This window comes from Scaptodrosophila lebanonensis, unplaced genomic scaffold (genome assembly GCF_003285725.1).
Source record: "Scaptodrosophila lebanonensis strain 11010-0011.00,11010-0021.00 unplaced genomic scaffold, SlebRS2 tig00000089-arrow-pilon, whole genome shotgun sequence".
In the NCBI taxonomy this organism is placed as follows: domain Eukaryota; kingdom Metazoa; phylum Arthropoda; class Insecta; order Diptera; family Drosophilidae; genus Scaptodrosophila; species Scaptodrosophila lebanonensis.
In genome coordinates this window covers 4,228,054-4,242,854 of record NW_022060565.1, presented here as the reverse complement: position 1 = coordinate 4,242,854, position 14,801 = coordinate 4,228,054, and the positions used below count along the sequence as shown (strand labels likewise).

Sequence of the window (14,801 nt, the reverse complement as noted above, 5' to 3'; positions counted from 1 at the left end):
GAGCACCGACTCGATTTGCAATTTGACATTATCTCTCTCCTTCTCTCTCCCTCTCTCTCTCTTGAATTGTCCATTTAAGCGAACAGCGGCTGTGCGCCCTATCAGTTCCTGTGCAACGGCACCTGCGTCCATCGGGCGCTCAGGTGTGATGGCAAATATGACTGCAATGATCACAGCGATGAGAGAAACTGCCCGGGTAAAGAAATAAGAATTTACCTCGACTTTACTTCGAGAGTCTTTCAAAACTCTACTCCTCCACTTTTTACAAATTCTTCAGAGACTCCAACATTTTTGGCAATTTCAGTAGCACACTACACTGTTAAAAAAAAAGGCGTTTTATATTCTAACAAGATATGAAGAAGCCAAGAAAGAAGCTCACTCATACACTCATTTGCGACCAAGCGGATGCAGAGGTCGCAGTGATTTAGAGTTGACAGATTTTTTCTAGCAGTGTAACAGTCTTCCTTTTTCTGTCCCTTTTGCTCCCACACACTGTCATTTCCCAGCGCTCTTCAAACTGCTGCTGCTGTTCTCTCTATCTTCCGCACTCGTTTAAATTGCATTTTTTGTCCCTCTTTATTTTTATGCTGTCATTATTTTGCCGCCCCGCCCCCGATTTGAATGCACATTTGTAAATGAGGATGCCACAGGTAGCAGCAGCAGAAACAGAAACAGACACAACATCCACAAAACACCCACACACAGATCCTGCCACCCCGGCGAGTGGCAATGCGAGAATTTTGAATGCATTAACATTAAGTTTGTTTGCGACAAACATTACGATTGTGCGGATAATTCAGACGAGTTGCCGCACAGATGCTTGGGAGAGGGTAACACACACTCATACCTACTTACCACTAGTCTAAGTACCAATCAAAAAATATCTAAGGTAGTTGTAAGATTTGCTTTAAGCGCCGGTTTTGGATTGTGCAGGTTTGTACCGCCCGCTAACAATTTATAATGTTTTATGCCGCCATTACCTCGCTACTACCCAAGCGTATAACACTCGATGCTCATTATGCCTTCTTGTCTCTCTTTCTTGCCACCATGTTGCGCACTCTATCTCTCTCTCTCTCTCTCACACCCACCCACAAACACACATATATATATATATATATACAAATATATATCATCATGCGCATGATTGCCTCCTGCATTGCCATCGCCATCATGCCGCGCGATTCGCCACCTGCCGCCACCTGATCAGCCACCACACGCCTCAGCGCCGAAGATTGCACCTCGGAGCAGTTCTTCTGCGACGACTCCTGCTTTGATCGCTCCATACGCTGCAACGGCATTTCCGACTGCACAGATCATAGCGATGAGCACGGTTGCCATCCGTCGTATGGCGGCGCCGGCCATCCCCATAACCCACGTCATCCATCGTACCCCCATCTGCCTTGTCCACAGCACACGTGCCCCAGTGGCAGGTGCTACACCGAAACCGAACGCTGCGACGGCCGACATCATTGCGAGGATGGTGCCGACGAGGCGAAGTGTAAGTTCAACTCTCATCTAATCCCTAAGTGTCGTGCATTGCACCGCCCATTTGATCGGCATGCATGGGTATGTATGAATTGAAGGAGGTGATGGGAAGATCTATATATAACACTTGTACGTATCCAGGCTCTAAATTTCTAAATCAAGCTCAAGGGCAGGGCTCCCTAGGAGCATTCAGTTTTTCAATATCATTTCAGAAGAGCAGAAAGTTCATTTAGAGTTAGCTGGTTCACAAGATATGTATTCATGATTCAGATAGGAGTTATGTCCTAAATTTAATGATAGGTGTTCTTGTTTTGTATGAGTTGAAGGAGGTGATGGGAAGATCTGTGTATACTCGCATTGTGTTTGGTATAACACTTGTACGGATCCAAAGAATATCTATAAATCAAGCTCCGTATTCAGTTTTTCAATATCATTTCAGAAGAGTAGAAATTCATGATTCAGATAGCAGCTACATCGTAAATTTAATGATAGATATACGTCTTTTCTCATTTTTGTATATCTGCAATATAGGATATAGGATAGTCCTGAGAACATCAATTTTATTTAATGTATGAAGAAGTGCTGTAGGTTTTAGTTGAAATAGATATTTCGAACTACCATGAATACAAAGAAAAAAAAGAACAAAACACTAAGAAGTAGTTGGTTTAGAATACAATTAGTACAGACTAATAATAATTAGTAATGCACAGTATTTTTAGACGGGTTTTAGTTTTATTTTCGACTTGCGACAGCACCGGCACTTAACTCAACTTGATTTTCTCTGCAGTAAATTAATGTAATAATGTGTTTCGTTGCCTTAGTTGCTGAACACTCTCTCCCACTGTACTCGTACTGGTATCTCTCTATTCACACTTAATGCAATAAGTCTATGTATACGTAAATGTCTCACGCTCTCTATTTTTATCTCTTTCATTTGTTTTTATCGATTTTTTTCGCTTATTTTGTGAACATCTTCTTTGAATGATTGCACTACTTGAACAAATGCGATTAATGCCAGGCACTGAATGCAAGGATAACGAATTTTTATGTTACGATCGCCAGTTCTGCATAAATGCAACTCAGCACTGTGATGGCTTCTACGACTGCAAAGACTTTTCAGATGAACAGAATTGTATTGGTTAATAAGCAAACTTACTTTGGTTTTTCTATAGTTGAGTTCTAGTTGCCATTCTAGCTTCCATATGCAATGTAAAAAGTTACTTTTCCCATTCCCGCCTACCAAACGTACTCGTTGTTAGTTGAGTTGCCTTCCATTCACACAGCATGAGTGATCCATGTACACACAAATATCCTCAACTCAAGCCTATGATAATCCTAAGCTCATCCCACACTATCCTCACAATCCAATCTGAGTTAAATATATGTATTTGCACTCTTTAGACTTACTATAATTACTTTCGTCTTACTTTTAAATTAGTTTAAGCGATTTTCTCGATTCTACTCGTATACTATATATTGTATTCGTCCTCTACCCCCTTCGTCCTTTAGTTAGCTGTAGCTTCAGCAAATCTCTTACAGCCAATTCGTCGTAGTGCAGCGCCCACTGGCCATGTCAGACAGTCTCTAATTGCAAATCTTTCCATCCACAGGCTGCGGGGAGAATCAATTCCGTTGCCGCAACGGTGACTGCGTGGTGGGCTCTGCCTACTGTGATGGCCAGATACAGTGCCTCGACCATTCCGACGAGGCCGACTGCACCGAATGCGCACCTTACCAATTCCGCTGTACCAACGGCCAGTGCATTAGCAATTCGGCTTATTGCGACGGTCGCACAGACTGCCAGGATAGCTCGGATGAGCAAAACTGTCGTAAGTATCCGGGGGCGGGCTGGCCAGCTGGGGCTGGGGCCAACAAATCAGCTAAGGCTCAAACACGCATATACACGAACACATAGCACACATATCATAAGCAAACATTCCAATATTCAAACTCATTCGAAAACTCGAACATACATACGTCGAAAGGTCATCCAGCGCCCGCAACCTCAACGAGCACTGCGAGCAGCACTAGCTCGAGTATAGCTGCCACGACCCCCGCGAGCACCACGATGATGCCATTGCGCATCATCTGCCCTTCGAGCACGTTCCGGTGCGAGAACGGACCCTGTATAGCGATGGGCCTTCGCTGCAATGGTGTGGTTGACTGTCCGTACGATATCAGCGACGAGGTAGACTGCGGGCCCATCAGCAACGAGATCGACAGTAAGTCGGACACCCAAGCCACCTACCACGCACCAGTACCTGTATTTGATAGAGAGCGCTCCAACTACTACCAGCACCCCCACTACTAGTTACCCAAAAAGTATTGTAGATATGTACTAAACAGGATGATGGGAGAGATCGGTGTTCGGTTCGGGATCACATCTCATACGTTGCCATGTCCATTGACTCGGCTTCTTTTCCCTTGTCACGTTCTACGACTAATGCCACATGTTGCTACCCTTTCAGGTTCTCCCTCGGCTGGAAGCGATCCTCAACTGAATCTCAAGACCTATCCCGATTCCCAAACCATCAAAGAAAGTAAGTATCACAACGAGTTCTCACAAATCAATACAAATATACAAAACTCGTTTCACGTGCTATCCAAAACAAAACAAAACAAAACAAAAAAACAAACAAAAACTAAAATATCAAATGCAAATTGCAAATCTTTGTACTTTCTACCTTTACCTTCGTCTAATGCTTAACCCGAACAAATGCTATACCCTATAAATAAAATACAAAAATACCTGCAGGATATATTAGGGAGGGTAAGTTGGCCTAACTATGCAACTATCGCACACAAACACACACCACACGTCTATATAAAATACTATTCACTATACTACAAGTATGTGTATATGAACTGAACCAACAATCAAGTAGCTGCATTGTAGCAGAACAACATTGCACCCGAATTGGCTGGATACTATACTTGTATTGTAAAATAGGTCAAAATTTTGTTCTTAACACACGCCTGCTAGCGAACCTCAAACCCCCTATGTTAGCGTCCCCATAAATCGTCCACAGCCATAGTGGGCCAGAATTTGGTAAAAATGGCACATTATTAGATTTGCAATGAAGAGATTATTTTCCAAATGCTTACTATTATAATAAACGAGTTTCCAGATTGTCTTTTCAAGGGTGCGACTGTCTTGAGCACTTCAACCATCTGAATACCTAAATATTCAACTCTATTCTGTGATAATCGATTATTATTTTGGTTCCCGAAAGAAAACACAACTACGATTTCTAACATCAAATGATTAAGCCTGAAAATAATCCATCAAGCAGACAGCCATTTATACCCTGTACTGGTCCACTCTGTACTGATTGTAAAAATTACAACAACAAAAAACCTGCCCGAAATTGCTTGTCTCTTGCGTCAAGTTAGTCAAAACAATGTGCTAACTACTTCCCAATCGTTCAGGACGCGAGGTAATCTTCCGCTGTCGCGACGAAGGTCCATTGCGCGCCAAAGTCAAGTGGTCGCGACCTGGAGGTCGGCCCCTGCCCGCCGGTTTCGTCGATAGAAACGGACGCTTGGAAATACCAAATATTCGTGTAAGTATGAAATAAACAAGAGCTTAGCAATACGTAACTTTATGCTAAGCATGTGCCTCGATTCTAGGTGGAGGACTCTGGAACTTATGTGTGCGAGGCCATTGGATACCCACGACACGTGGCCGGTCAACAAGTGACCGTGCAGCTGAATGTTGAACGTTGTAAGTATGCTCGCCGAGGGGGAAGGGGTCGGTTATGTTTTTAAATTGTTGTATGCTTCCACTTGGCTGCAGCCTGGGGCGAGCACAAGTACGAGGAATTTAAGTCTGGTCGCATCAAATATGGTACTGTGCCACACATAGACCTCGAATTCTTCGGTCTAGGTAGGCGCGCTTCAAATATCTATCTATATGCAGAACTATCCCAAACTAATCCTTTTTTTTATCCCAAACAATCGCTGCCTAACTGGCGCATGGTAATACAAGTTATTGTCTATCAAAGCGTACCTAAGAGTTTTCTAACAACCTCCTCATTCTCTCTAAATTTCCTATAATTAATGCAGACAATGACCTGGAATATATGCGCCCACCTACAGCTTGTAGTCAGTACCAAGCAACCTGCATGAGTGGCGACTGTATAGACAAGTCGCACATTTGTGACGGCATTCCGCACTGCGCGGATGGTTCCGATGAGCATAGCTGTAGCCACGGCCGGAAATGCCAGCCCAACCAGTTCATGTGTAGCAACAGTAAGTGCGTGGAGCGTACCTGGCGCTGCGATGGTGAGAACGATTGCGGAGATAACTCAGATGAAGAATCCTGCGACGTGGAGCCCAGTGGTGCACCTTGCCGCTACAACGAGTTCCAGTGCCGCAGTGGCCACTGCATTCCTAAGGGCTTCCAATGCGACGATCTACCGGACTGTTCAGATGGAAGTGACGAAATAGGCTGCAGTGAGTTTCTTATTCATTTCACACTCTCTTCACGTTGCGTATAACCATCACTTGCCGTTCCGCTTTGCAGTGGAGCCCGTGCCAATACGTCCACCACCGCCAGGAATGGCTCTGTTCGAAGGCCAGGCATTAAATCTCACCTGTGTGGCCACAGGCACTCCTGTTCCTACAATTGTCTGGCGTCTTAACTGGGGACACGTTCCCGATAAATGTACCGCAAAGAGCTACGGCGGCACCGGCACCCTCTACTGCCCTAACATGCTATACCAGGACAGCGGCGCTTACTCCTGCGAGATTATTAACACGCGTGGTACTCACTTCGTCACTCCAGACACTATCGTCAAGGTGACGGCCGATCGCAACGACTACTGCCCAGCCGGTTTCTTCAACATGCTGGCTCGCTCCAGAGATGATTGCATTAAGTGCTTCTGCTTTGGTGTAGCGAGCACTTGCGATAGCGCAAACCTCTTTACTTATGCGATCCAACCACCAATTATGTCACAACGTGTCGTCAACGTCGAGCTGAGCCCTTACACTCCGATCGTTATTAACGAAGCGCCCTCGAACAGCATTTTCAATCTGCACCATGGCGTTCAGTTCCGTGCCTCAGACGTACAGTATGGTGCTACCGAGACGCCCTACCTGGCACTACCCTCCGAGTACATGGGCAACCAGCTTAAGTCTTATGGCGGTAGTCTGAAGTACGAGGTCAACTACATAGGGCAAGGCAATCAAATCAATGCACCCGATGTAATCATCACTGGCAACAGCTTCACCTTAACCCACCGCGTACGCCCTCAGCCACAGCCGAACTTGGCCAACAAGATCAGCGTACAGTTTTTGCCAGGAAACTGGTTCAAGCCGGACGGTCGCAAGGCAACACGCGAAGAAATCATGATGATATTGGCCAATGTAGACAACATACTTATCCGATTGGGCTACATAGATACCACTGAGCGTGAGGTAACGCTCACAAGCATCGTGATGGACTCCGCGGGCACAGCGGACCAGGGTCTAGGATCAGCCTCGCTCGTCGAAAAGTGTAACTGCCCACGAGGCTACATTGGCGATTCTTGTGAGAGTTGCGCCCCAGGATTTGTGCGACAGCCAGGTGGTCCTTGGCTCGGTCACTGCGTGCCGTACACTCCCAAGCCTTGCCCTGTTGGCACGTACGGTGATGCCCGCCGTGGTGAGCATTGCCGTGAATGCCCATGTCCCCAGACCGGGAACAACAATTTCGCTAATGGCTGCCAGTTGAGCCCCGATGGAGATGTCATCTGCAACTGCTACGAAGGCTACACTGGACGCCGCTGTGAAAGCTGCGCCGCTGGCTACCAAGGCAATCCATTAGCACCGGGTGGCAGCTGTCATAGAACACCAGAGTCCTCTTGCAATGCTGATGGAACCTACAGCGCCTATGCCAACGGCACCTGCAAGTGCAAATCACTCGTAACTGGCGCCCACTGCGACACTTGTGCCCCCAAATCATTCCATCTTAATCACTACACTGAAACGGGATGCTTTGAGTGTTTCTGCGGTGGCTTGCAGGTTGAGTGTGGCAGCACGTCGTGGTATCGCGACCAAGTCGTCTCGAGCTTTGGTCGAACACGCGCACCCCATGGCTTTAACCTTGTCCGCGACTACACCAATCCCGTGGATTTGCCATTTGTAACCTCAGCCAACGACATCAGCTTCAGTGAGATCTCAGAGCCCAGCTCAGAGACGCTGTACTGGAGCTTGCCTGCTTCGTTCCTGGGTAACAAACTTACCGCTTATGGCGGCAGGCTTAACTATACTATAAGCTACAGTCCACTGCCCGGCGGTCAGCTGTCTCGCAACAATGCGCCCGATGTAGTTATCAAAAGCAATGAAGATCTAGTTCTTTTCCACTATCGCAAGTCCCACGTTAGTCCAAGCACTTCCACTTCCTATGCTGTATCAATCATCGAAAGCGCATGGCAACGATCTGATGGTCAATTGGCAGACCGGAAGCACCTGCTCATGGCCCTAAGCCACATTGCCGGCATCTTTATCAAAGCCACGTACACCACCAGCACCAAGGAAGGTACACTTAAGCAAGCCGTTCTAGACATCGCCACATCAACAAATCTAGGCTCCCAACGCGCCTATGAGGTAGAGGAATGCCGTTGCCCTGAGGGCTATATCGGTTTGTCCTGCGAACGCTGTGCACCTGGATACAAGCGTAGTGAGGGCGGCCACTATCTGGGACTGTGTGAGAAATGTGAATGCAATGGTCACTCCTCGCAATGCGATGCTGAGACCGGAGTCTGTCTTGTGAGTATAACCTCATTTTGTTAATCTTATTTGCTAGGCTTATACAATCTATTGGACTGCTTTTAGGACTGCGACCACAACACTGAAGGTGAAAGCTGCGAGCGCTGTGCCGCTGGCTATATCGGTGAGGCGTCCAATGGCTCACCATATGACTGCCAACCGGACTATGAACAAAGACCAGAACCACCACAGCCAGATCCAGGCAACCAGACCACGTGCGCCTATTGTAACAGAGATGGTACGGACAGTTGTGAACAAGACTACTGCTATTGCAAGCAAAACGTGCAGGGTAGATACTGTGATCAGTGCAGACCCGGCACGTATGGCCTCTCATCTGGCAATCCCGACGGCTGTGAGGTGTGCTATTGTTCTGGCCAGTCAACACAGTGCCGTTCTGCCTCATTATACCGCACACTTATACCCGTGGACTTTATTACCAGTCCGCCAATCATTACGGATGAGGACGGTCAGTCCTATGGCGATGATAATCTAAACTTTACCTTAGCTACGAACGAATATGTCTACTCGTATCCCACTTACTCCCCCAAATACTGGAGTCTTCGTGGCTCCGTGCTCGGCAACCAGTTGCGCTCGTACGGTGGTCATCTCCAGTATATTTTGGAGGTGCAGACCTCCGGTCACTACCAACCCGGCATTGATGTGGTGCTCATTGGCAATGGACTGAAGCTACTGTGGTCTCGCCCCAACAACGAGGCCGATAGCATTGACTACACAGTACTGCTGCATGAGGATGGTGATTGGCAGCGAAAGGACTTCGGACGCGTCGTTCCTGCCACACGCAGTGACTTCATGAGCGTGCTGAGCAACCTGGAGCATATCCTGATACGCGCCACCCCCCAAATACCCACCCTACGCACGGCCATACGTGACGTTATTCTCGAAACAGCGGTTGAACAGCCCAGTCCAGACGCTCGTCAAGCCATCGAAATCGAGTTGTGCCAGTGCCCATCCAGCTACACCGGCAACTCCTGCGAGAACTGCGCTCCACTACACTACCGAGACGAAAGCAACAATTGCCGGGCCTGCCCTTGCCAGGAGTCAACGAGCAACAGCTGCGCATTGAGCAGCAGTGGCTTTGTCGAATGCCAATGCAAGCCCCGCTACACTGGCGACCGTTGCCAGCTATTCGGTGAGTACGGATAGTTAGATGATAGCAATGCCAGAGATTATCCTTAAAACTGACACTGACTCAGCATTTGGCCTAACTAAGGCCGAGATCTGGCTGAATACATTGGTCATATCTTCACCTGCCAGCCCATCCAAGTCTATTACCACACCTATAGTTTCTAGCTCCATCCACCCACCTCTCCAAACTTACTTTAAGTTAGCCTCCTCTCTATTTGCGAGATCATTTTATTTATATACTTTTTTATAACTTTATTTCTTATTTTACACACCTCCCTGCTCATCCCGGAACTGCAATCAATTATCTAATTATGAACAACGAACAAAATTAAACAACAACAAAAACATACATACAAAACATCCACTCCATCCACATTCTAGATAGATCTCTCATTCTCGAAGAACCGCCTAAGATATACGATATAAGCAGGGGATTCTGTTGCAATGGCTTTCATTTTGATATTGAGCCCAACGAGACAATATCGTATAATGACACCCTGATGATTAAAAAAGACAACAGAATCATAGGAAATATTACGAAACTGCCCCACGGCTGCCACGTGCGAGGTTCGCTGCCAGACAATCAATCAATCAATCAATCAAACTACAACTACTGATTTCTTATACTGTTATACTACTATCAGCTGTCTTATCATGCTCGTACACTCAACAAAACACAAAACCAAAAAACAAATTCTAGAAGCACACATCTTTGTATACACTTAGCAAAATACTTAACGTTAGCTCTTTTTGTGCTCTAAAACCAAAGTACAATGTGAGAAATTTCCAAATGTTTCATATTGGGTTAGCATCTACTACTTTATTCGTGCTACCTTATCGTTTACTACTGCCGCTCTCTCCACTATATGCTCCTCATATCTGTAGTATTTATGTGTAAAAAAAAAACAACAACAATTCTATTTGCGTCCATTTGTTCATTTGTAGTATTTGTTATTGAATGGCTGGAACGGATGCTAAGTGATGGATAATCAAATCATTCTCCATTCTTATATATAATAATTATATAAGTATATAAAAATTTGTGAGCTTCTGAGTGGAATTTAAAAAGTCCAGAGAGTCAAAGCTTCAGCTCAGTTCCGGAATCAGTTGTAGACCAAAACAGAAGATTTTAACTTACTCTACATAGCAGTCTGAACAAGATCTTCATTAATGTTTGTTTTAACAAATTGGTTTAATTTAATGGAAATGTCTCTCCCAACTATGTATTATCTAAAAGGATCAAAAACCAAAATTATTATTTAGGTAGATACAAATATATCATTCGTATATCATCCGTTCCAGCCTTGAAGAATGTGTAGTAGACTGACACAGCTTAGAGGACATTTGGGTGTCCTGCTAAGCCAAATGTATCCGTGGCCTAGCGTTATGTGTTTTATGTTCAAGTATTATACTATTCCAACTACCATTTGTGTTGAAGTAGCTTGTTTATGTGTTTACATATATGTTTTATCTGGGACGAAACTGTTGTATATATGCGTCACTATGGAAAACTAGCGCGAAGAGTTTATGAAGCTGACCTCAGTACTAAACCCCTGCAACTTTCTCAACTAGTTTAAAGTAGTACTAACACAACATACTTGTAGACTACTCGGCATTTCTGCGCAAAGTGTTGCTCATTATTGCGATGATTCCTGCCTCCCGCCGACTCTGCCTATAACATATCTTACTCTGTCAACTGATGCATCAAGTAGTGACGTGGTCACTAAAACTCCAGCCAGGCGCTCCTCTGTTCCCCTTCCCCTGACAATCGGTAGTTTGTTGTTAAGTGTTATTTAATCGCAGAAAAACTATGTCACTAATCCACCTGTCAATGGAATCTGCCTGAACTACTTCGAATCTCTCTCTAATGTCAACTTATTTCGTTTAACGCTGTCACTGTCTCTACAGACAATGGCCAGATACAGCCACCAACTACGGAGCCACCAGAAGATCCCCGCACAAGGATCACAGTTTCTATAGCTAAGCCAGAGATAACCATTGTACCGGTAGGCGGATCGCTGACGCTCAGCTGTACAGGCCGCTTGGCTTGGAACAATGTGAGTGTGGGGTCTAGTCGAATATGTCCAGTTATGCTTAAGGATACTTTTCTCTTCCCTTAGCGCCCTGTGGTGGTCAACTGGTACAAGGACAACAGCGCCCTGCCTGTGGATACGGAAATCGATGGAGGCACAATACACCTCCACAATCTGCAGATTGCAGACTCGGGCATCTACATCTGCCAGGCCATAAGCGAAGATACATCACGCGTCGCCGAGGACAAGGTGTCCATCACAATAACAGGTTAGTTCGACTACCGAGGTAGACCCTATGCCCTTAGACTACTTACTTATTTACCTTAACTTAAATGCGGCTTTCACTGAAGGATATGCCAAGGAAATGTTGGCTCGCTATGGTAGCTATTGCCTACTGCTGATTAACTTCTTCCACACGATAAAAATCTTCATACCCTTTCCTTAATCATCATTGCAGAGAGTTCTCAACGTGCGCCCGCCGAGATTACAAGGTTGCCAAGCTACGTTACCTTTGAGGAGTACCAACCCAACGAAATAGTGTGCGAGGTTAGGGGTAACCCCACCCCTGTTGTTACCTGGACACGTGTTGAGGGTCAGGTCGATGGACACACGCGCACAGACGGCACGCGTCTCATCTTCGACTCCCCCCGTAAGTCAGATGAGGGAAGCTACAGATGCCGCGCCCAAAACAGCCTCAACAGTGATGAGAAATACGTGCAGCTCTACGTTCGTGCCAATCAGCCACCACAGCCGCCACAACGCGAACGCGTCTATGTGGAGCCGGAGTCCTACAACGGCGAGACTGGCGAGAGTGTGCGCCTTATGTGCCAATCCACGGGCGGCGCCCAATTGCAGTACGACTGGCGGCACGACGGTTACCCAGTGACTCATCAGTACAACGTCATCGTCAGTGGCAACACGCTGGAGATTCGCGATGCAACTATTCGCGACTCGGGCACCTACACGTGTGTAGGCTATGATTCGCGCAACCGACGCAACTACACCGGCGATGCGCAGGTGATCATTGAAGAGCGCCAAATACCACCCATTTCGGACAGGTAAGCGAGCTTCCTGTGGTACTGGACCGGTTTTCTAACCACTGAGTGATTTAATTGCTTTTAGCATTCGGCCTAAAATATCGCGTCTGCCTGAGCAGAGCCTGGTAGACCAGGGCCATGACTTCATGCTCACGTGCGAAGCCAGTGGCACTCCACATCCCACTGTCAAGTGGACTAAGGTGCACGATCGGTTGGCCGACAATGTCCACCAAAGCGGCAACGTGCTGCGCATTATGAACGCGAACAGCGAGAACCGCGGAGTGTATCTCTGCATTGCTGAGAACATACACGGATCTGATCAAGCCAGCACTTATATCGAGATTGAAGGTATGTAGGCAGATTAGTTTCGAAGAAATACAATAAAAACCACTTACAACATCCAATGGAAAATGGCACACAACTGCAACAAGTCTATAAGGAAGCTAACATCAGATTTTGCTCTACTCTCTCTCTCTCTATTCTTAACTTTGTCAATTTCTTTCGTTACTCTCCATTATTGCCATTTAATCAAATAACTAATAAATTTCTTATGCAAGTGCACAAGAATGGAGTCGGTAATAAGACAGTTCCGAACAGTATGATCCTAATACTAATCTGTTCCACCACCATAATTTGCTTGCTTGCAGCTCGGGAGGCGCCGAGCGTTGAAATCGAGCCGAAAGCGCCGCAAACGCACCAAGTCGGCGCCCAGGGTATGCTCTACTGTCGCAGCAATGGCATACCGGAGCCGACGGTGCAGTGGCGCCGCGTCGATGGCCTGCCGCTCTCGCCACGACACAAGGAGCTCGCCCCTGGCTATATACTGTAAGCTTTCTAGACTCGCCCGTCCACAAACTATTCGTAAGCATTATTAACTTTTTCTACACATTCATTTACAGCATTAACGATATACAAATTGCCGATGCCGGCGTATATGAATGCCAAGCTGAAAATACCGTTGGACGTGCCACAGGTAGAACTACAGTGAACGTAATCGAGATTCCTCAGATCACAATCGAGCCCAACGAGTCCCTGTATCGCGTTACTGAAGGGGACGAGGTTCGTGTGACTTGCATCGCGAGCGGCTATCCCAACCCCAGTGTGCATTGGGACATTGGTCAGCCGGAAGCGTTAAGTAGCGGCCAAAACACGGCCTACCTCAACATATATCGCGTCTCGCAGTCCGATTCCAGGGTATACACATGCACGGCCGTCAACGAGGCTGGTACTGATCAGGCACAGATTACCATTGATGTTCAACCAAAGCGCGGCGATATCGGAGACTGTAAGTGCCTGCGAGTCAGCTTTGCTTTGCTTCATTGCTAACATTGTTCCTCTCGATTTCTCAGTTGACGGAGATGTAGAGCGGGAGCCCGACCGCCAAATATACCATCCACAGCGTCCACAGGACATATGGCAGTACCCAGCTAACATTGGAGACACTGTACAGCTGACGTGCGACCTGACCGGCCCTCAAGGCCTCACTTCAAAGTGGGAGCGCGGCGACGGTCAGCAACTGCCCGCGAATGCACGTATCGATCATAATACATTGATCATCGACTCCGTTGAAGAGCAGAACTTTGGCCAGTATCGATGCAACGGCTATGATGACCGCGGCATACTCGTCGCCTATGTAGTGCGCGACTTGAGGCTAATCCCACTGCCACGCATCACCTTCCATCCAAACATACCATTGGTTGTGGAGGCCAACAAGGACGTACAGATCTACTGCGAAGTGACAAACGCTCACCCAGAGAATGTGCATTGGACCGCGGACAACAATCGTCCACTGCCTAGGTATGCCTCATGCTTACGTTTACGCCGCTTATCGTTTGCTTATGTCCCCCCAATGCCATTCATCATTCACAGCTCCGTCATTATCGATAACCAGTATCTACGGTTCACATCCATTACACCGGCCGACGCGGGCGTCTATCGCTGCACGGCCTCCAACGAGTACGGCAATACATCGAAGAACGCCCAAGTGGTGGTCAAACCGCCCTCCTCCTACCATCCACTCCCACAAGCGGAGCAGCAGATCCAACATGAGGGAGACAACATTAATCTGAAGTGTGACACGCAGCGCAGCGAGCTGCAATCCAACATCAGGGTAAGTCCCCAAGCACGCCCCAGGCTTCAAAAGCATCAAGCTGCTACAAGTAGAATTATATACAGGTGAAATGGTATCGTGAGGATCGACGTCCACTGCCACCGGGCTCCATTATCACGGACGATGTGCTCCACCTGCGCTACCTGAGTGCACAGGATGCTGGTCGCTACATATGCGACTCGTACGATGTAAGGAGCGGCCAGAGTCTGCCGCCGTCCTCCGTCGACTTGGTTGTACTGC

At 47.0% G+C, this 14,801-nt stretch overlaps 1 protein-coding gene across 2 annotated transcripts in view; it reads left to right on the top strand.

Moving 5' to 3' along the window:
• The window catches only part of LOC115626654 (basement membrane-specific heparan sulfate proteoglycan core protein), a 116,484-nt gene that overhangs the window by 91,822 nt on the left and 9,861 nt on the right, over window positions 1-14,801 (top strand). The window contains exons 13-32 of one of the 2 annotated variants that reach the window (XM_030522060.1): window positions 80-196; window positions 651-830; window positions 1,208-1,498; window positions 3,096-3,314; window positions 3,954-4,025; window positions 4,241-4,255; window positions 4,915-5,048; window positions 5,116-5,209; window positions 5,551-5,940; window positions 6,011-8,235; window positions 8,302-9,385; window positions 11,290-11,438; window positions 11,502-11,682; window positions 11,872-12,472; window positions 12,537-12,799; window positions 13,099-13,276; window positions 13,351-13,736; window positions 13,801-14,248; window positions 14,321-14,561; window positions 14,627-14,801. In XM_030522060.1, the coding sequence (XP_030377920.1) occupies window positions 80-196; window positions 651-830; window positions 1,208-1,498; window positions 3,096-3,314; window positions 3,954-4,025; window positions 4,241-4,255; window positions 4,915-5,048; window positions 5,116-5,209; window positions 5,551-5,940; window positions 6,011-8,235; window positions 8,302-9,385; window positions 11,290-11,438; window positions 11,502-11,682; window positions 11,872-12,472; window positions 12,537-12,799; window positions 13,099-13,276; window positions 13,351-13,736; window positions 13,801-14,248; window positions 14,321-14,561; window positions 14,627-14,801 (7,443 nt within the window). Of the gene's footprint in view, window positions 1-79; window positions 197-650; window positions 831-1,207; window positions 1,499-3,095; window positions 3,315-3,953; window positions 4,026-4,240; window positions 4,256-4,914; window positions 5,049-5,115; window positions 5,210-5,550; window positions 5,941-6,010; window positions 8,236-8,301; window positions 9,386-9,762; window positions 10,042-11,289; window positions 11,439-11,501; window positions 11,683-11,871; window positions 12,473-12,536; window positions 12,800-13,098; window positions 13,277-13,350; window positions 13,737-13,800; window positions 14,249-14,320; window positions 14,562-14,626 lie in introns of those variants that run through there. The other variant, XM_030522061.1, reaches the window with a different exon arrangement.